The 21,488-nt window shown below is 36.8% G+C and overlaps 1 protein-coding gene across 10 annotated transcripts in view; it reads left to right on the forward strand.

Moving 5' to 3' along the window:
- Positions 1–21,488, forward strand: part of KMT2E (lysine methyltransferase 2E (inactive)) — a 60,901-nt gene that overhangs the window by 24,312 nt on the left and 15,101 nt on the right. For 3 of the 10 annotated variants that reach the window (XM_080612476.1, XM_080612474.1, XM_080612478.1), the window contains 13 exons: positions 1,946–2,057; positions 2,404–2,633; positions 4,360–4,440; positions 5,400–5,458; positions 9,043–9,215; positions 10,449–10,487; positions 11,964–12,176; positions 13,562–13,692; positions 15,097–15,214; positions 15,372–15,481; positions 17,062–17,323; positions 19,358–19,456; positions 21,198–21,362. In XM_080612476.1, the coding sequence (XP_080468602.1) occupies positions 1,946–2,057; positions 2,404–2,633; positions 4,360–4,440; positions 5,400–5,458; positions 9,043–9,215; positions 10,449–10,487; positions 11,964–12,176; positions 13,562–13,692; positions 15,097–15,214; positions 15,372–15,481; positions 17,062–17,323; positions 19,358–19,456; positions 21,198–21,362 (1,792 nt within the window). Of the gene's footprint in view, positions 1–1,945; positions 2,058–2,403; positions 2,634–3,991; positions 4,110–4,359; positions 4,441–5,399; positions 5,459–9,042; positions 9,216–10,448; positions 10,488–11,963; positions 12,177–12,897; positions 13,030–13,561; positions 13,693–15,096; positions 15,215–15,371; positions 15,482–17,061; positions 17,324–19,357; positions 19,457–21,197; positions 21,363–21,488 lie in introns of those variants that run through there. The other 7 variants (XM_080612481.1, XM_080612482.1, XM_080612479.1 and 4 more) reach the window with 7 other exon arrangements.

A 21,488-nucleotide genomic window follows, 5' to 3' on the forward strand; every position in this document is an offset into this window, starting at 1 on the left:
AAAGGCAAATCTCTTGGAAAGGCACAGCTTTTCCATCTTCCATCTGGTGGTTTGGTTGTTCTGTTGTTTGGGTGGTTTTTTGGGGTTTTGGGTTGTTGGTTTTTTTAAGTCATGGGTTTCAACCTGGCAAAGTCTGAGCTGCTTCTAGAAGATAATTCCAACAAACTCTGAATAAAATTATTTTCAAGTTGAGGAGTGGTGTAAGAGAGTAAATGAGGATTTTTCTGTGTTGGTAACAAAGGGCGAGTGTTGTCAGAGTTGGGTTTTACCTCATGCTAGTCAGAAGTTGCATTTCTAATGCTAGTACTTAACATGATTTGTGCACTCACATGTTTGCTCACTCCCTGAAAAAATGGAGCCCGGGGACTCTTAGACATTAATGGTTTAGAAGAAAGATGTTTGTTCTTTTTTTTTTTTTCCTTTGGACTGTAGAAACTTAAATAATAGTTAAAACACTACTGGGTGATGACTTTAATTTGATCATGTAGTAAACTCACATGGGGAAATGGGCTTGTTAGTAGTAGGGTGCTTTCAAGCAGATGTGAAAATACTGTGTATTGTTTTCACAAAGCTAATGGCTCATTATATTCATAGAAAAAAATGTTACCAACAAATGTAGGTTGCTGGTGTCCTTTTAAATCAAATTAGTATCGCTTCATGGCATAACAAAAAAGCCTCTATTTAATATCTTGCCGTCAAAGAAAAAATACTTTGTTTTTTTCTTTAAACTTAAGAATCAGTGATACCAACTTTATATAAAAAGTTCAAGGAATTAGAATGTCTCTGATGGGAAGTAGACTTCATGCATAATGAAACTAAAATTAGAAAGTGAACAAGGCTTGATCTGTGATGTCGGTCAAAAGCCACTTCAGTTTTCAATATTAACATTTTATCCTGCCTTTCAGGGGAAAACAAACAAACAAACAAAACAGCCCAACCAAAACCTCCTAAAACTAACCAACCAAAAAAAACCACCCAAAACACCCAACCAACTAAAACCCAAGCAAACCCAGAATATTTGGTAACTACGTTCATACGCTGCAGTGAAAGAGCTACAAGTTACTGACTCGTGAGAGTGTCTGTATAAATGCTTGCATGCACATATGAACGTAACTGCTGAGAAAGGGTAATTAAAGTATAATTTCTTGTGCTCAGAAAGATCTATTTTAGTATGCCTTTTCGTCTTTCATGTTGCAGTTTAGTGCATATAAACCGTAGTTTGCCTGTTAAAGAAGGTGCTGCTTTTCACTACCAAACCCTCTCTCGCAATTTTTTACCTTCTTTTTTTCTTCTATTTCAAGATAAATCGGGAAGTTGCCTTTTTACATAGGTTTGTCCTACTTGTGATTTGTGTTTGCAGAAACCGCACCCTTCTGCCTTGACTACGGGTCTGTATGGATGCTTGTGGGGGTGCAGTAATGCTGCCACTAGATGTCATTGCAGAACTGAATAGTATTGGTGGTGGTGCAGGCTTGTGAGAGTTTGCAGTTCTGCATTTCAGCTTCTGTCTTTTGACATAATTAAGCTGAAGTCCTTTCTGCAGCTTCTGTTACAACTCTCCAGGCGTGGGCATACATCCTGATGACTCCCTGACGAAGTGTGTAACACGCTTTTCTGTCCCAGATTTGCAGGTTATGTCATGTGATTCAGCATGCACTTTTTTGAGAGAAAAATTTTGTCACTCTAAAAAGGCATAAATTCTCTGCTGCTCTGGAAGCTTAATTTTAAATTAGAGTGTTTGGTTCTCCCTCTCCTTCCACCCTTTATTTTTTTGGAGTGAGGGAGCTGTTGGGGATCTGTCTGTCCACCCCATCCGCCTTTGTATGCTTCTTTAAACAGAATCAGCAGCCAATTAATCAGAAGTTGTGCAGCAGATACCTTTCATCTATTAATATAAATGACATATTAGTTGCATTTCTTTTTTCTTCTGTCTTTTGCCTTGCAGACCAGAATCTGTAGAAGCTAGCCCTGTGGTAGTTGAAAAATCGAACAGTTACCCGCACCAGTTGTATACCAGCAGCTCGCATTCACACAGTTACATTGGTTTGCCCTATGCAGTAAGTTTCATGCTAAGTATTCTGTAAAAAATAGATTATGTAAAATGTGCTGTTCTTAACTGAAAAAACTCTGATTCACGTTGACATTTTTATATCTTACTGGGAGTTGTTAGGTTGACTAAAGACGATTGATTAGAAACGGAATATGGAGTGTGATGCACTTGCATGTAAAGCATAGCTGAGAAGGTAGAAAACAAGCATGAGCAGTGGCAGGAACAAAATTTTAAACTTAACTAAAAAATAAGTCTCTGAAGTCCTTTACAAAGTGGATTCTTACTTTGGCTTAAATAACCTTCAGTGTCTGAACGTTTTAAGAGCTATAACTTACCTTTCCACAAAAATCTAGGACCATAACTATGGTGCTCGGCCGCCTCCAACGCCTCCGGCTTCTCCTCCTCCATCAGTGCTTATAAGCAAGAATGAAGTAGGAATATTTACCACTCCCAACTTTGATGAAACCTCCAGTGCTACTACCATCAGTACGTCAGAGGATGGAAGCTACGGAACTGATATTACCAGATGCATTTGTGGGTTTACACATGATGACGGATATATGATCTGTTGTGACAAATGCAGGTAATACCTATTAAAATAATGTAAAAGGTAGAAATTACTTAAAAAAAAAAAAAAAAAAACAACAAAAAAACCCCACCAAACAGAAAAACCCCAAAAAAACGCACACCTAATTTGTTTGTGTCTTTTCTTGTGCATTGTTGCTTAATAAAGGTATTCTCCCCACCACCACCAAAAAAAACCAAATGAACAAAACAAAGAGAGATTTTTATTTAAGTTGTTAATGTTGTGGAATGAAGACCTAGGGATTAGTTCCTAGTCTGCATGTACTGAGCAGTAAAGCATCCTGGTAAATTATGTATATGTGAATCAAGTAACTTGCAGAATGCAAAATAAGCTTAAAGAAACTCCTCAAGTACTGGTTTCTCTGTGCATGATCTTTGTAATAGGAATTCTTTATTTTCAAAGGACACAGTTTTAAGAATTGTCATAGCTGTGAAAAGGCTAGCCTGGATTCTTCCTGGAGAAGCTGAAGTTTAAACATTTAATTTCTGTGTTTGTGCTTAAGCACCTACTTGATCATAGTAAATAAGTAGGTGCTATTAAATACTTGGACTCAGAAAAACTATCTTAGAAAATTTTCGAGCTGATGTTTTTAATAGGAGAAGACAAACCTGCTGGTTTTGCGGTTAGTATTAGCCTGTATTTTTATATTCAGTACGCTTAATGAATGCTACTGAATTTATTAGATCATTGTGTATTTCTAGAATGATTGTTATTTAATTAAAACATTAATTTGAGTTCCATTCTTCTGTCTGCTTACATAACGAACTTGTTACTAATTTTTGATGGTCCTTTTCTGATAACCTTTTTGCTTATTCTGAAATGTATTAAGATGTTCTTTCAGCAGTGGAGCTGTAGGCAGTCACCAGTTAGGTAGAGTTTGCTTCTTTTGAGGGAGAGATTCTCCATGACGAGTTGGAGAGAGTTGAAATAAATTCACAAGTAGCAAGATAAGAATGATTTTTGTGTCCCAGTTCTTCCTAGCCGTGTGGGGATGAGCATGAAGTCTCTCTGTCCTATGTTAGCCTGCAGTCTTAGCAAGCAGCCTCTCTTCCCTGACTGTGGGAAGCAGTTAAAGCTCTTCCTGTGCTATGCAACAGTGCTACCAGTCACGTGGAATGTGTGTATAAAAACATGTATTCATATTTTCCATTAAAATGTATAATTAAATAAAAACATTTGAGTATATATAACAGAAAAATAAAGGTATTATTTAAGTATATACGTATGAAAGCAAATGGAATCCTTTTATTTAAAAACAAGACTCTTGTTACAGCATAGAGCATAAGTCTTGTTGCTAAGGGTATTTGTCTCTATCTTGTTCTCTGTTGTGATAATGTACCACTTTTTATTTTCAGTGTTAGAGAAAGATTTCCAAGAGGGAAAGTGAGTCTAAAGAAGCAGAGAGACACCGGGAGACAGCCACAAGATTGGAATTGCAGTGATCAGTGGAATAGAAAATCAGCTGATGGCAAAGTGATGAATAGAAATAGAAATATTCTATAGGAATAAAAATAGGAATCAATATAAAAATATTCTAAATAGGAATAGAAAATCAGTGATGGCAAAGACAGTTGTTGATGTAGTTTTAGGCGGTATTCAGTCTGAGTAAAGATCATGATAAAAAAAAGAATGGCTTGCACTCTGTTTGCATGCGTATGTGTATTATGCACACAATTCTAAAAATTGCGCTTAAAATAAAGGTGATTTTTGTTCTTTTTTTAAGTGTCTGGCAGCACATTGACTGCATGGGGATCGACAGGCAGCATATTCCTGACATATATCTGTGTGAACGTTGTCAACCAAGGTGAGTAGTTTGGTTGATTTTGAACTCTTAACTGACCAGATTGAGTAAAGACCATGAAAAAAGGAGGTACTGGAGCAACCAGCAACACAGACTATGTAGCATAATCCTGACTATTCTAGTTAAAGGGGATGCATTTCTGATGTAGTTGATCTTCTCAGTCTCCATTCTCTTGTTCCCAGCAGCTTATTGTTTCATCTCCCTAGGCAGCAGGGATAAACCCTTGAAAAGCATATCGAAACCGCAGTAACTCCTGGATCCTATCTTAGGCTAATATGTAGATAACCCATTCCATATCTCATTTCATGGCTGTCATATGTTAACAACCCATATTTCTTAGTGTCTTTGATTTTACAACCCCCATTCCAATATGCTGCTGTGCTCACTTGGAGGATTTCTTGCTCTGGAATGGTTATTTTTATGCCCCCCCCCCAAATGTCATATGACATAACAAGGAGGGCATGTTGTGCGGTAATAGGTAGTCATCATAGTTGTCCTGTGATGTAAAGTATAAAATATAAAGTATAAAATGCTACCTGTTAACTTATGTTGCAGATTATTAATTAAACAATGAATACAAGACGTGTGTTCAGAACATTTTAATTACCAGTAAATGATTCTTTTATTTCTGTGAAATAGTTTGAACCTTACATTGTTTTGAAGAATCTGCAGGAAAATAGTGTAATGCTTAGCTGTAATCTATGCGCCAACTGCCATTCTTTCTTGTGAGCTATCGAATTTCATTTTGCTTTCAAGTGATTTGGATACTTGCACTTGCTTTGCATTGAAGTGGAATGGAACAGTGTACAACTTAGTTTTCTGAGTATTTAAACATTCAGCTAGTTTGCTGTTTATTCTGCAATAGTTAATGGAAATGCTAACTATATAAAGGTCTGTTTTAATACTTAGATATATTGATGTATAAGTGTGAAGAATGGAATAAAACTTATTTTTAATTTCAGGAGTTTGGATAAAGAAAAGGCAGTGCTGTTGCAACGAAGGAAAAGAGAAAATATGTCAGGTGAGTAAAGCTTTAAAGTTTCTGTGTAGTAAAGGTTGTAAAATAAGTATTTATCAACTGTATAGACTTCAAAGTTTATATACATTGTTCCTTCAATTTTGATAGCCTTCTGCATATAAAGTTTGGTGAATCTTTTACTTGACTTTATCGTTACTGAGATAACATTCAGTCAGAGTTGTTGCAGTTCATGTGTTTTATTAAAGGTTGTTGCCACTACCTTTTTTCCTTATCATTGAGGAATAATTCGATCTGTTTAAACACTGTTAAAGTTTCACAATAATGAAATGTGACTTTTATAATAACCAAACTACTTTGAGTAAAGGTACTGAAGATAAGGTGGAAAATGTTCAGGCTTCTTCTGCGGTAAGAGAGGGTTAAGAAGTCTGTTTTCTTTATGAAAAATTTCTTTTTCACATCTGTCATTCTTTTCATTCATAGTATTGACTATACTGTCCTCTTAAAACTATTCCATTGCAGGTGATATTCCTGGCTCTTAGAATTACATAACTGAGATTCAAAATGATATGGCACAATTTTGAGAGGGGATCCAATTCTCCTTGGTTTGTTGTAGATTTATGCATGTGTATTGGTGTGGTTTTGAGTTTGACAATGAGAAAAAATTGCTAAACTTGGGCAATACAGTTAGATGATGTTTTGAGGGTTTTTTTGGCCTTTGATAACAAGGTGAGGTGTGTAGTGCATGTGTCTGTTTTGATGTCTGTATTTTATGAAATGAGCTCTCCTACCATTTATAAAATTTCAAAACTCGGCCAGCTTAACTTGTCAGGAGTTCTGTACAGCCATCACAAAAATGTTGTGGATTTGTTCATCGACAGGTGATACTTTGAAGCTCTGTTACAAAAGTCATAATTTAGGAGATGGTCGTCCTCCTAAACTTAACATGTTATTACTTTCAGATCATATCTCTGTGGTTTCTAATACATAACTTGAATGTACGCTTGCATCTCTAGTTAATTATAATTTAGCCAATATATTTGCTTGGCTAAATGCACTTTTTTAATGTTGACTGATATTACATAGTTAGTCAGAATTACTGTAATTCTGACTATGAACTGTCTACCAGGAGACGTTAGTAAAATTGGCCAATTTTCGTAGATGATTCAAGTAAGAAAAGTGAAAATAGCATTATTTTGAATGTATCAAATTTTTTAAGTATTCAACAGGAAAAGAATGTTACTTGTAACTTAGTAGTAAGTTACAGGTGTTTGATTAAAGGTTTTGATTGCATTATTTGGATGCTCTTAGAGAATGTATGTATTTTATAGAGGGCTTTTTTTCTATAGACTTATGTAAAATAGGGTTTATCATTTAGATATGAGAATACAGTTTTTATCTTAAAATTGTCTAAAGAGTTGCTGGTTTAGCCATCTTGTATCAAAAGCTAAACAGGCAGGAGCAAGTAGTATATCAGTTGGTTTGCCTTTAGGAAAAAGCCTTCAAGTGAACAATTCACATGATAGGAAGTTGGGTAAGAGTCTTAAACTTTTATGCTTAACCACATCACCTTTTTTCCTGGCAACAATGTATAATCTGTTGTTCTGGGGCCTGTGGTTGTATGTTGTGGTGCTGGTCTTTGTGTTCAGGTATAAAAGTGCAATTCTGATGCAGCTTACTGTGCATTAAGTTACTTACTGAGGTTCAGTGGAATGAGCACGTTTGTGAAGCCCCTACTCAGTTGTAACCTGAATAGTTTGGGTTTGGTTTTTTTTGTTACTGTTGTTGTGGGATTGTTATTTGGGTGTTTTTTTGCTTTTGTTTTGTTGTCTGCTTTGCCTTTTTTTTGTTTGTTTTTTTCAGGGTTTTTTTTAAGATACAGTATCTAAATGTGTAGCTTGTTCAAGGATGTTGCATCAGGCTGTCTGGTCTTGCAATCAGTGCTGATGAAATTGCTGCTTATGGTGAAATGAGTCTGGGCCCATAACTTCTTGTGAAATTTAGAGACTTGGTATCTTGCCTTCCAAGATGCAAAATCTTCCCTTAGTGTGCTTTACCAGGGCTCTTCAAAGTGAAAGCAGGTTATGTAGGTTGGGAAGGGAAGGAGTGTCTCAAAACAACTTTATGTAATTATATGTTTAGTTGAGGTAATTAGTCTTCCCAGTAAGTTAAGGCGCAGTGTAGTAGACAGCATTGAAATGTTGCTTCCCTAAAGAAGGCAGTATTTTGTGGGGTCTTGGGGGTAGAGATGTTTGGCTGTGACAACGATTGTGTAGACACTAGTGTATGGACTATAAACATTGACAGTTTCAAGAGGGCTTTGGGTTCTCATTTCTCAGTCTTTGGTTATTCTGCTGTTCATTCTTCTTCGATTAGCCATTTCTTCTTTGTGTGTGTGTGTGTTTTGATGCTAGTCTGAGCAGAGATGTAAACATTCAGAAAGCATCATCCATTGCTAATATGTAAAGTATAATTATGTGCCTAATAAATTGTTCAAAACAGCAACCAAGATGGTAAAATTGGATTGCTTATTATGTGCAGAAGAATCCTGGTAAGGAATGTTGTGAGCAAGAAAAATCCCAAGTAACTAGTAGCTTGAGTTCTTTATTTAGTAAAGAAGGTTTCAAGAATTAGGACTTTTGAGTGCACTGATTAAGGCAACATCCTTCTGAGCTCAGAAGGAATGTGCTCTCACTTTTAAGTATCTGTAAAGCCGCCTTCTGTGCAGTTTCGGAAAGTCTTGCTTAGTGTGAAATATATTTACTGGAGGGAAATATTTAGGAAAGCTGCTAAAATCTGAGAAGTCTGAATTGTGCGCATGTGAACACCAGCCTCCTATCTTGTGCGTGATCTCTCTTCAAAGTCTCCCCATACTTCACAGCCTTTCATCTTGACAGAACTAGGGTAATCCCGTTTCAGGTCAGGAAATATATTTGTCTGACATAAATGCTGATGTATGCTGAATTTAAGGCTTTGGCTTTTAGGTCTGTGGGTACACAGCACAAAGAAAAAACATGTCACTGTGTTTATGCTCTTGTTTTAACAAATAAAATAGACTTCCCTTTTCCCTTCCCTGAGTAGCAGGATGTTACTGTTAGGGGATTTTGAGTAGAGAAGACTTTGGGCTAAATCTACATATTTATCCTGAAAAAGGCACTTGATGCTGCAAATTGCAGCTGAAATTGTTGATTACAACTTAACACATGAGTGATTAATGGGGCTTCACAAGAAATGCTGGGCTGTCATTAATTTTAATCTCCTCTAGAATACAGCCATCTGAGAGAATCCTACGGCCATATTACAAGTAAAAGCTATATAGAAGTGAATGAGTTAACAAACAGATTTTTTTCCATTTTTGTTCTAATTATGCTGGAATATGACAATATAACTTCATTCAAAGAATGGAATTAATGTGGTACCTTTCTTACCTGGTATTACAAACATCTGTTAATTACCAGCTTCTCATTGGCCATTCATTTTCTTGCTGTTGCAACTGTTGGTGGATTTTACATGTGAGTGCTTGAAGCGTTTGTCAGTACCCAGTTTTGTTTTTCGAAAGCAGGTGTAGAGGAAGGAGTGAATGTTCTTTCCACAGTATGATTCTTTACAGAATATTCTTTGTTTTAAAGATGGGGATACCAGTGCAACAGAGAGTGGTGATGAGGTTCCTGTGGAACTGTATACTGCTTTTCAACATACACCAACTACAATTACTTTAACTGCTACAAGAGTCACAAAAGTCAATGATAAGAAAAGGAAAAAAAGTGGAGAGAAAGAACAGAATATAGCAAAATGTAAAAAAGTAAGTGAATGTGGTTTCTGTTTTTATAAGTCTAAATGTTATAAATTATATCTGTGACAGCTTTTACCAAGAGAGACTGGTTTTAAAAATCAGGCTATTATTACTAATAATATTTAACAGTGTGGGTTTAGCTTGAAATGTAATACTCCGCAGTAAGTGATAAATCTTCCTGCTTCTCCTGCCCTTTATTCAAGTTAATATGTACAAGCCATGAAAGTTAATTTTGTAGCTGAGGCAGAATTCAAAGGAGGAATTGCATTTAGTGGACCACTTGATGCAGTTGGAGGTGAGGCAAAACAAGCTTTGGATAGCCAAAGAAGAATTTTGTGTCTGAAAGTCTCCTCAGTTGTGGCTGTTTGCAGTTCAGGAACATTTGCTGTCAGTTTTCCTAGTGTGACTTCATGTCCATTTATGTGAGTTGAAACTCTGTGGAAGTGTGCTGCCAGAAAGTTAGCCTCTAAACTCCTTTGGTAAACAGGATACTGACATTGTACTGTTTAGGTACAGGTGTAAACAATACATGAAGACAAATGTAATACATGTGAAGAAGTACAATGCAGTTGCTTTCTGCAGTTCACTTTCGCTGGTTTGGATGAGAATTTTGACCTTTAAAACTTGAAGTCAGAATTAGTTACTGATACTTCTTTGGAAATCATGACTAAAATGTTTCCTTTGGATGAATGGTTCTGAATTATAAATTCACTACCATGTATTCTTCTGTTAACTCCCAGCATTGTGTGAGATGATCTAAAGTAGATTCTGTTGCAGAATGGCAGACTTCTTTCTGAAGTTAACATAATAGGACATGTGTGACACCTGCTTCCCCTTCCCCTCTTTCCACAAATAGTGTAGTGAAGGATGTGGGCAATTCACAGGTTTACCTGATAAATATGGGCTGTTCCATAAGTAACATTTCAGTTACTTTACCATGAATTCTGAAATTTTAGAGTCATGTTGTAATGTGGGAGAAATGTAGGGGTACCTGGACCACAGCTCTGACATCCACTATGCATTTAGCTTCGAATGGCAAATTGGTTTTTAAAATAGCCTTTGTGAGATGTAACCTGTTGCCTTCTTGAGATTTCAACGTAGTAGTTTTTTTCTGTTATTGTAACTTTGCACTTTTTTTGGGTGGCCCATGTTGAAAAGCTGTTAATTCATTAATAGATTTTTGAAATCCTGAAGAGATTTTGAGTCTCTTTCAAAGAATATAAGTGTTTAACTTTGTTTCAGGCATTTCGAGAAGGATCCAGGAAATCTTCACGGGTAAAGGTAATGTGATTTTTGTTCGGGGTTTTGGTTTGGGTAAACGTCTTAATTGTACATTACTTATATAATATGAAGCATCAAGAGCACAATTGGGGCTGTACATTAAGTGCTAAAATACTGTTGATAACTAATGTACTACATACAGTAAATTTAAATTAAGGTATGAGCACTCCATCTTTGTTCTGCAAAGTTAAATAGTATAGTGTAAATTTTGGTTTTCAAGAGCCAGAGATGGGATTAGGGCTGTGCAAGGAAGTAAAGTTGAGTGCCCACCTCGCTTGAATGTAGTAGCTCCAACTTCTCATAGCTCTAAGCAGCAGAAGAATGAAATAGCTATATTGCATTTGGAAGCCAAACTAGCGGTTCTGCTGTCATACTTCCATGTATTCATCTGGTGGGGCTCTACTCACTAGTGCTGGCATAGTTTATGGACTTGTGTTGGGATATCTGTTTTGTAAGATTTAAGTGTTGTAGCAGTCTTTAAATTTTCTGCAAGAAAAATATGCATGGTGTGAAAAACAAACTGTTTCCCATAGTTTATTCAGCCTTGAGATATATAAAAATTCATGGAACACAGTTTACACTTCATATGTGTAAGATGTGACATGAATAGTGAAGGCAGTGTTGGGGAAGAGAATCTGTTTTACGCGTTTTGAATATGGTGTTTCTAAGGTTCCATTGTGGATTTTCATGGTTTTCTTAGCATCACACCTTTTTGAATGCTGTTTGTGTGTTTGGTTCTCTTGAAGTACAAAATAAATGTGATCAGGTAAATTGAATTGCTGAACCACTTGCTGTTTTATTGATATTTAATAGTGTCTCTGGTCAGGTGGATAGAAAAGAACACATTGGTTAGCTGCAGCCTGCTTGCTGCTTGTGAGGTCTCGAGGTACAGTGGCACTTTCTTTAAAAGTGAAACAGGATCTGAAGCACCACAGAAGAAAATTGCTTAGGGTGGAGTACGTAAAGGGGGAAGAATGATCTGTGCAAAGCCTGTAACATTAGAGTCACATCCTTAATGTAGTAGGTGTAGGATTAGGAGAGTTTAGTAAGATGTGAAGCGGAAAAATGATACAGTATGATCTGTGAGGTTGAAAGGGGAAAATCAGATCTATTATGGGATGGAAGTGGGAGTTCTCTATATTTGCATAGTTCACAAAAGTTGAGTAGGCAGGGAGATCTGACCCTCCAACTGCTGCACTCAGAGATTCATGATGCAGTGCAGTTGTGGGAGGAAGCAATGTCACTCTCCATTCTTAGCCCAGTAAAACCTAGAACCTATATTGAAGGGGGGATGTGTTCCTGAACTTCAGTGATATTTATGGAATGATAAAATTCTGGACAAATGTAATGCTACTGTATTCAACTCAGTGCTTTTAAGTAATGCAGAATTATGAATGGCATACCTTTGCCCTTTAATTTGTGTTTTGTTTAATATCTTTTTCTTACCTTATAATATCTGGTCACTTTAATTTTTAGGGCTCAGCTCCAGAGATTGATCCTACTGACAGTTCGAACTTTGGATGGGAAACAAAAATCAAGGCATGGATGGATCGTTATGAAGAAGCAAGTAATAACCAATACAGTGAGGGTGTGCAGAGGGAGGCACAAAAAATAGCTCTGCGATTAGGGAATGGAAATGACAAAAAAGAAGTCAGCACCAGCAATCTGATGTTCAAACCTCCAGTAGAGGTAATGAGCTGTGCCATGTTGTGTTACTGCGTCCTGGTTTGTGCTATGACAGATAGTCATTTAGATGCCTTAGAAAAAAGGGGAAGAGGGGGATAATTTTTTCATTTTCTGTATCCTGTCTCATCAGATCTAAGCAGCAGAGTTTTAACAGCTTTTCAGGATTTGTAGTTGATTTTCATACATCCTGTGTCACCCGTGGTTATGTTTACACTTGCATATCAGTTCTCATAAAAACAGCTGAGGTGTTAATCTGAGCTTGAACATTGGATTGTCCTTAGACTGTCTTTTGTGGTGGACATGATGCAGGAAACATTGGTGTTGTGTCTGCCCTGTGAGAAGTACCAGGAGTGGTTAGAGTATATAGAAGCACTGAAGTTGGAATATATATATTTTAATTTTTTTTCTTTTCTGGTATGTGTATCCACATGTTAATTGTCCACATTTTTTTAAAGTGTGGTAGGTGTTCTGGATGTTCAGGTCCTCGGAATAGAATTTCATTTACTAGTTCTGGTGGTAGGTGATATTCTGATACCAATTCTTGTGATCTTGTAAGTTCTGGTTCATGAATAAATTGTGCAGTGTCTTTTCTGTCTTTAACACCAGTTATTTATCAGCTTAAAATCAAAGCCATGTAACAGACATTAGCATTTTGTAGCAAAAATCTCGAGGAGTAGTTACAGTAGCAGATTAATGGAAGCATCTTTGCTTCTTTCCCTCAAAGACCATCATGGCATATGGGACACCCTCCTTAGAGGAATATCCCTGCTTACAGAGCCTTTTGCCTACATAGAGGCTACTTCCTTTTTGATTGGCGATGACAGTTATGAGAGGTGTGAGTTCACTAATTGTCAGGGTATGTATTGGTTTTTAATTAAAAGCCATCCTTCCATCTAAAGATCTGAAAATAAATTTGGAAACTCCCAGGATTTTTTTTTTTCTGATTATTTTGTTATTTTTCCTGTTCTGCTTTTCCTTGAATGAATCATGAATGTCCTTTTATGCCTGCATGTTTTGTTTTCCTTTGAAGGAATTGAATCCTTTTGAAAGTGTTACGCAAAACAGGGCAGCAATTCATCCTAGTAGCTATGAGAGTTAAGTGCACTAAGGAATACAGTGAGAACATACTGTGACAACATGAATATATTGGTGTTCAGCCATGTACTGGAGAACACAGGCTAAAGTATTCTTTGAATATAAATTCATAACTGATTGCATTGGTAGTGGAACAGGACAGTTTGATCGGTTCAGTCTGGAGGTTTAATTACAAAAAAGGAGGGGGTTTTACTTGTACAGAGTTGTGTGCTAGTTGTGAAAGTATAATCTGCTATTCATAATGGGAAAAATGTAGAAAATGATACTTCATGAATTAACTTATGTCTTTATAGAGCTACGTGCAAAAAAACAAGAAAATTTTAAAAGCTGCCAAAGACTTGCCTCCTGATGCACTTATTATTGAATACAGAGGGAAGTTCATGCTGAGAGAACAGTTTGAAGCTAATGGATATTTCTTTAAAAGGTTTGTTTATTCCAAATGTTTTATAAGGTCACTATTAAAATGCTGTTTTGCCAAATTCTTGCCTTACGTATGAGTGGGTTTTAGTTATCAATAGTGTCTTGCATTTTACTGTTGTCCGATAAAAAGTAATTGCAGCTGGAATCTGGTCTCCCCCTTGTCTTCTGGATATCCTTACAGATCTGTTCAGGAGTTAGTTTTCTTTTTTCTTTGTTCTTCCCTGGTTACAGGATTCCTGCATTCTTGGTTGGGTAGTTGTGCACCTTAAACTAGGGGTTGGCAGGTTCTACCATCCTAAAATAATTCAGAAGGTGATGGCAAAGACATTCGCTTTTGTGAGAGAGAGTTTTTAAGTTCATGTCCTGGGTTCAGCTGTAGCAGTTATTTTTCTCCTTCGTAGTAGCTGGTGCAGTGTTGTGTTTCAGCTTTAGTCTGAGAGCAGTGCTAACAACACACCAGTGTTTTAGTTGTTGCTAAGTAATGCTTACCCTGATCAAGGACTTTTCAGTCTCTCATTCTCTGCCAGTAAAGGAGGGGCTTGAGAAGCTGGAAGGAAGCAGAGACAAGACCTGACCCAGAGTAGCCAAAGGAGTATTCCATACCACAGCACGTCATGCCCAGTATATAAACTGGGGAGAGTCACCCAGAAGGGTGTGCTTAAACCATGATAGTCCATCAGGCTGAGACAGAGTTGGACACAGGTCAGCTTGGAGCCATTTTACTGCCGCTGCCAGAGTTTCCCGGGTGGTCAAGTTACTGAGCAGTCGGTGACTGCTTCCTTCTTCCTGTGGATTATTTTCAGTGCTGCCATTACCTGCATAGACACATCTACATGGGAAACTGAGGAGGCCTGCTGGAGGAGATAAAATACAGAGCTTTTGCTCAGTGAAGATGAAAGAGTTCCCTGGCACATGTAATCACAGAACTTAAAGCATGTCTTGGCGAAGTATTTAGATGGCTCTCTTTCTTCAGGAGAGTTGGGTGCTAGTGATACTGTGGGTGTTAGGTAGGAATGTGGAGGTGTTATTTTATTCTATTTTTTTTAGATGGTTCTGTGAGAGGCCTGAATTTCTACCCTAGTTTCATTTTAGGACCTGCTGCAAGAAAAGTGTAAGAAAGACGAAGAATCTTATCCTGATGTCTTCCACATAAACGGCCTGCCCTGTTCCTATTCCTCCCTTTCAGTCCTATGCAGAAGAATTACATTCAGGGCTGTAACTCAGATTTATAGTGTTTTGAGAATACATTTGGAGAATGTACTGATAAGAATCATGAAGCTTAAATTTAAACATGCTATTCTCAGATGTATGATGTCAGACATGTTACAAAGCTAACTAATCTGAAGACTAAGTGATACTTAATATGTTGAAAAATTACAGAACTCTGCTTTTCTTGTGTCTCTTCTAGGCCATACCCATTTGTTTTGTTTTATTCCAAATTCCATGGGCTGGAAATGTGTGTTGATGCAAGGACTTTTGGAAATGAAGCTCGATTTATCAGGCGTTCTTGTACGCCAAATGCAGAGGTGAGCATAAACAAAAGTTAAATTAGGTTTTATATACTTAAAAGTCCCCTTTTCCTCGAGTTTCCCAGCTGATAATCAAACTGATAATCTGTATGATTTTTATACATGTACTTTTAAAAAGAAAAACCATAATGTAATGATGTTCTCTTGAATATAGGTGAGGCATGTAATTGAAGATGGAACAATTCATCTTTATATTTACTCCATCCATAACATTCCAAAGGGAGCAGAGATTACTATAGCATTTGATTTCGATTATGGAAATTGGTAAGTATTTGAACATACTGTTCTAAAATATATCTGACGCTTACTAAGTTATGTTGTGATTCAGAGTGGCTTTGTTTTTGTGTAACTTCTTGCCTGCTTTAATAACACAGGGCTCCTTAACCACTTGTTTTTACAAGGAACTGTGGGGGGGGGGGCAGGGTTTTTTCTCTACTTTTATTATTGCATATCTGCTAATTTCAACAGTGTTGCAGTTACTTACAAATGACGTGGAAAAGAAGCAAGCTTTAGTGAATATGAATAAAGATGTGCTGTTAAAATGTATATAGGTGTCCCACAGTGTGGGGAGAGTAGAGGGTTGAGAATGTAGAGCTATTTGGTAATGCGTTACTTATTTCAGAGTACCTCTGTAGTACAGTGTCTGTGGATTTTAGTTATAAGTTATGTTAGTTTAATGTGTGATTAAGAGTGCTGCGATACACTGAATGCTTAGTGCCTTAGATGCTGTAACCTGTTACACGTTTTCCTGAATATAATTGCTGCTCCTCTTACGAATTGGGGAAAGCTCTAATTGAATTAAACTGTCATTATCTGTGAGCATTGATTTGAAATGGTAAACAAAATAATTGGTTGACATATGTAGGAACTGTTGTTCAAACAGCTCTTTGAAATCTGATGGCAAAATAAGGCCTTTGAGTGATAGTTTAGTAATGGCTAGTAGGAAATGTTACAGGATATGGGTACATTGTGCAAGAGCACCTAGGCTAATACTAACATTGGAAGCTGAAGCATTGAAAAGCCTGTTTGTGTGCACTTGATTGGGTCCAGAATCAGTCCAACTGTTTAGACATTTTGCTGCACCAAGGTAATACATATTCCTGTGGTCTGCTCTTAAGTCAGCTTGGGTGCAGTACTGTGCAGGCACGCCTCCACTACTTCTGCATCTGAATAGTTATGTCCATAGAGTATTACCTGTGTTAATCAGCTCCAGCTTAGACTAGTTCACTGTACCTTGCACTGTTAAGTGTTGTAGACATACCTCCCATAAAGACAACCTGAGAAATTGCCTGGTTGATAGGGCATTTTTAGGTTTTGTTATTTATCCTTCTAGAAGTATGTAGTAGTTGTGTTTAGTACCTGCAGCTGACAGCCTGTGTAAGTTGAATGTGTTAGAATAACAGTTCCTGTGTATCCAGGTGGAACTTAAAATTGTTCAAAGTGACTCTTGAGTTCTCATTCTGTAAATTACGTCTACTGTCTTTGTTTAAACCAAGAACTGTCTGCCTTACCTATGCCTGTTAATTGCTTTCATACTTCCACCTGGTATATATTCCAGCTTTTAAATGTCTTCCATCTTTTAAGCTAATGCTAACCTTGAATTTTAAAGAATTCCATGTGGCAAACAGCCACAAATTCTGTTTACCAACAGATGAGATTTTTGAATTATAGCAATATTATATATGTTGGTGAAAACTTGAGTCAGCTGCTTTTAATATGGTTGGTTTGCATCATAGTAGATGTTCTGTGTGAAATGTATTATCAACCTGCATGATTTAGTATTGAAAGTCTCATTGCCACATAGCCTAATCAAAGTATGCCTTCTTGTATTTAATTACTTCTAGTAAATACAAAGTGGATTGTGCTTGCCTCAAAGAAAATCCTGAATGTCCAGTTCTCAGACGTTCTGAGCCAACAGAAAACATCAATACTGGATATGAAACCAGAAGGAAAAAAGGAAAGAAGGAGAAAGATGTTTCAAGAGAAAAGGAGACTCAGAATCAAAACATCACATTGGACTGTGAAGGAGCAGCCACTAAAATAAAAATTGCAGATAATAAACAAAGGAAGCTCTCTCCCCTCAGGCTGTCCATTTCTAATAACCAGGTATTGACACAAAGATGGTCAGAAAGAAAAGCTTATAAATACAGAAACTCTCCTTTTGTAGTTACTAAAGGAATTCTAACAGGTCACTGAAAAGGGGTATGAAGACTTGTCAAAAACAGTCATGATGGCTGAGGTGTTTAGAATTTTTTCTGCTATTTATACTATAAAGATACGTTGGTTCCTATACCAGTTTTAGCCATACATTCTTCCTCTGAATTTCTTCGTGGATCTCTAATGTGAAAGCCTCATGTCATGCTTTCTGGAGCTCCCAGTCCATCCTGAAGTGTCATCTGTTTAGCTGCATGTGTTATTTGGGAGCATAGAATTTTAAACATAGAAATTGGTAGCCCTGCTCCTAATAGCAAATAAAACTTCAACCCAGAATATTAAAGTGTTGGCTGCAGATCTGTGTTTAATAGAGCTCTGCAGCTCTACTAAACAAGAGTTCAGGGAGTTGGGATGAGGAGGGTGTGCTTTGAAGCTAAATAATGGATAATACATGGATAGTATGGTGAAGCTACCTGGTGATACTGCATGGCAGGCAATTTTAAAATAGTTACATCAGTTTGAAAGAACTAGTGGGAGAGATCATGTGATTGATCTTGCAGAGCAGCTATTAAACATTAAACATGAGCAGATGGTTATTTTGGTAACTATCGATCTTTTCTTTGGGAGTGGTGATTTTTTTCCTATATAATGTTTTTTTAATGATTATTTAGGGGCAGAGAAAAAGGAGTTGTTCTGTGAGTGAGTCATTTCCTAGTTCTTCTAATATCACTCAAGAGTGAAGGAAATAAGGTACAAACAAGCATATTGACCCCCAGTGTTCATAAGATGATCAAATTGTTCTGGGGTTTTAGTAGGTAAATAGCTTAAACACACTTGGATGTCCAGAAGGCATGGCATGTGACTGTTACAAATGATGATCTCCAGGGAGGCTATTATTTAAACTTTTTGTATCTTAAGTAATCTTTGGGGGGGGTGTGTGGGGTGTGTGTGCTATAACAAATGATAACTGGTATTTGGAACCTTAGCTTTCAATGTAATATACAGTGCTTATATAGAACAGACACACGAGAACTCATTGTATTTCAAAACTGAAATTAAACAGTAGGAATTGTGAGAAGACTAAAGCTGTTAAAACATACCTAAACATAGAAGCCAGTCAGTTAATAGCCTTTTTTTTTTTTTTTTTTTCTTCTGGGGTGTAATATAATAATGCTTAAAGTATAATGCTTAAAGAAAGCATATGGGGAAATGTACATGTACTTTTAAGACAAATGTTAACCCCTCTGCAAACTTTCTCTAGTCCTTTATGTAAAAGTGAAATTGCATATAGGACAGGTGAACGCTGCACTCTTTTCAAAGGCACTCTTTAATGTTTTGGGGTTGTTTGGGTTTGATTTGGTGTGGGTTTTTTTTCTTTTTCAAAACAGAACCATTCTTAGTTGGCTGACTCTTGTGTTTCCTTATGGTGTGACACAGCATTAGATTCTGTACTGAGAGTTTAAATGGAAAATGTGACTTTAATAGAATACACTTTCAAGCTGAGAAGAACTTTGTTGTAATTGTTTGTTAACATCTTCTTTAACAGTCATTCTGTTTCACTAAAATTAATGCCTTTTTTTAATGGGTGTGTAATGTAAAGCTCCTAATTCTTTGACTGGTTAAAAAGCGGCTGGCTTAGTGGCTAGTGATAGTGCCCAAAAGTTTTTATTGGTTTGGAGGTTTAATTCTGGGGTATTTTTTGTGGTTGGTGGGGTGGGGAGTGGGGATGGACACCCAAAATTTCAGTAAGAGCAGTATGTTAAAGATTGTGTCTAAACTCAGAATGAAATAGATCTAGGCAGGTGATCATATTTACAGCTTTATACAGGGATACAGGTGAATATTTGGGTTCTTTTTACATTTTTGTCTTGACTTATTGGCTTAGTTAATTTTGATCTGAGGATTCTAAGTTCTCTGTAGCTTTTAGTTTTCCCTGGCTTGCAAGAGTAGTAGAGCTTCTATAAAGCAGTCATTTCCATCTTTCAGGAGCCAGATTTTATTGATGATATAGAAGAAAAAACTCCCATTAGCAATGAAGTAGAAATGGAATCAGAGGAACAGATTGCAGAAAGGAAAAGGAAGATGGTAAGTTGGGAAGCAAGTAGTTGCCTAAAGCTGTCACTAAGGCTTAGTGACACCTGCTCTTCCCATGCTAATTGCTGCCTTTTTGTAGGCTTATAGAATCTGAGCATATCTGAAGTCAGATCCTTACATGAACTTCAGCTTAAAATGAAAGGCTTACTGTTTGAGAGTACTTCATCTGGCTTGATCATTACTTTCTGACAAAAAGCTGCTTTTATCTTCACATGCATAACTTCTTATTGCCTTAAAAAAAGACATTGTAGAAATATCTAGAATTTATTTTCTTTCTTCATTACTACTTGTTATTTGTAATGTCCATTTTTATAGATGGCATTGGAAGTCAGGACTTTGCGTGAGGTTGGTAGAACAGTTAAGAAAACTGGCATTTTAAAATGCACTTGTTTTGTTAGGCATTCAAAATGTGAGCCACTTGAAATTACCAGTTCAGTCAAAATCTTGGCCAAGTTGTATAATGAAATACTAATATTTGGAACTTTAATTTTATTGTTTGTTTAAAGTGGCACCAAGCTGTCAGCATCTGCCCAGACCTTAGAAAACAAGGGGGATGGGGTGTACATTCCTGTTGGTCAGTATTTTGTACATTTCTGTCAGTAGCAGAAATTATGAGATTTGTGTTTGAGACGTAAGAAAGCAAAATCCATTCATTAAAATACATATTTTACTTAAAAAATCCGAAGAATGACAGCATGAGCTCTGACACTAACATACAGCAGTGTCCTGTCATGCTTTTGAGAAATGATTCTCACCAAACACTGTTGAATGTACTGGGTCTTGTGGCTATTTTTTTGCAGGGGGGAGGTGGGAGGGAGTTGTTGGCACTTCATATTTGTATTCTTACAAAAGTAAAACACTCTGGGAAACTTAGTTACAGCACAGTTGCTGTAGTAGTTAAAGATGTAATTATTTCTCTAGCTCCATTATGAGGATTGCCTATAATTGCGAGTTTGTATTTTACCAAGCAAACATAGGCAGGTTCAGTGCCAAAACATACCCTGGTTCCTCTTTCGCTCATACAAGCAATATATTTGCAGGTATTCTTTCTTTGATATAAACACATGGTGGATATCAGTGCACTGTTGGAACTACAGGCATTTATAAAGAAATGCCCAAAAGTTTGTAATAGAAGCCCGCAGTTCTGCCACCACTGTGCAGGTGAAGGGATCTGCTTCTGCACAGCACTAGGACCTGAATTATGGGTAGACAGAAAATTCAGTTCCTCTGTGTGACCTAATGTTACCTTATTTTGAATAGTGATTCCTGGATGCTGATTGTATGTTTTGATGTAGTTTGTGGCACTTGGAAAATTGGGTCAGAAGCTAATGGTGCTTACTTTACTGTTGGTTGTTTCATACAGGTATTTTATATCTTTCTGGTCCTTAGTGTTTTATTGTTTATAAATACTATACATGCAAGTAAGTGGCTCAGAGGTGTGTGTTCTTTTTTTATGCTTATAGGCCAGTGATTTATTAGTAAATCACTGTTTCAGCAAGTTCTTAAATCCAAAGCAGGACGACTCTTGTTTGTCAGGGTTGGCATGAATGCAAGCCTTTCTTCAGAAGTCTGTAATAATTACAGTCATTGTCACTGTAACATCTCCCTTTCCTCTGAGCTTCTGCTGAAGTTGATCTTCATGTCAACACACACTGAACACGTTCTGAAGTACTTTAATAGCATTTACATACAGGAAAGATTGACTGAAAGTTAATTATTATTAAATCCTCAGACAAGAGAAGAACGGAAGATGGAAGCTATCCTGCAAGCTTTTGCCAGACTAGAAAAGAGAGAAAAAAGAAGAGAACAGGCTTTGGAAAGAATCAGCACAGCAAAAACTGAGGTTAAATCAGAATGCAAGGAAGCACAGATTCTCAATGATGCTGAATTTATTCAGGTAGTTACCTGGAACTTTATTTTAAAGCTAGCTTTAAAATAGCAATATTTTATCAGTGGATGTCAAGCTGCACTTTAAGATGTATGAAATACTTGGGTTTATTTTCTCTGAATTCAAATACATTTG

The sequence above is a fragment of the Psittacula echo genome (assembly GCF_963264785.1).
Source record: "Psittacula echo genome assembly, chromosome: 1".
Classification (NCBI taxonomy): Eukaryota; Metazoa; Chordata; class Aves; order Psittaciformes; family Psittacidae; genus Psittacula; species Psittacula echo.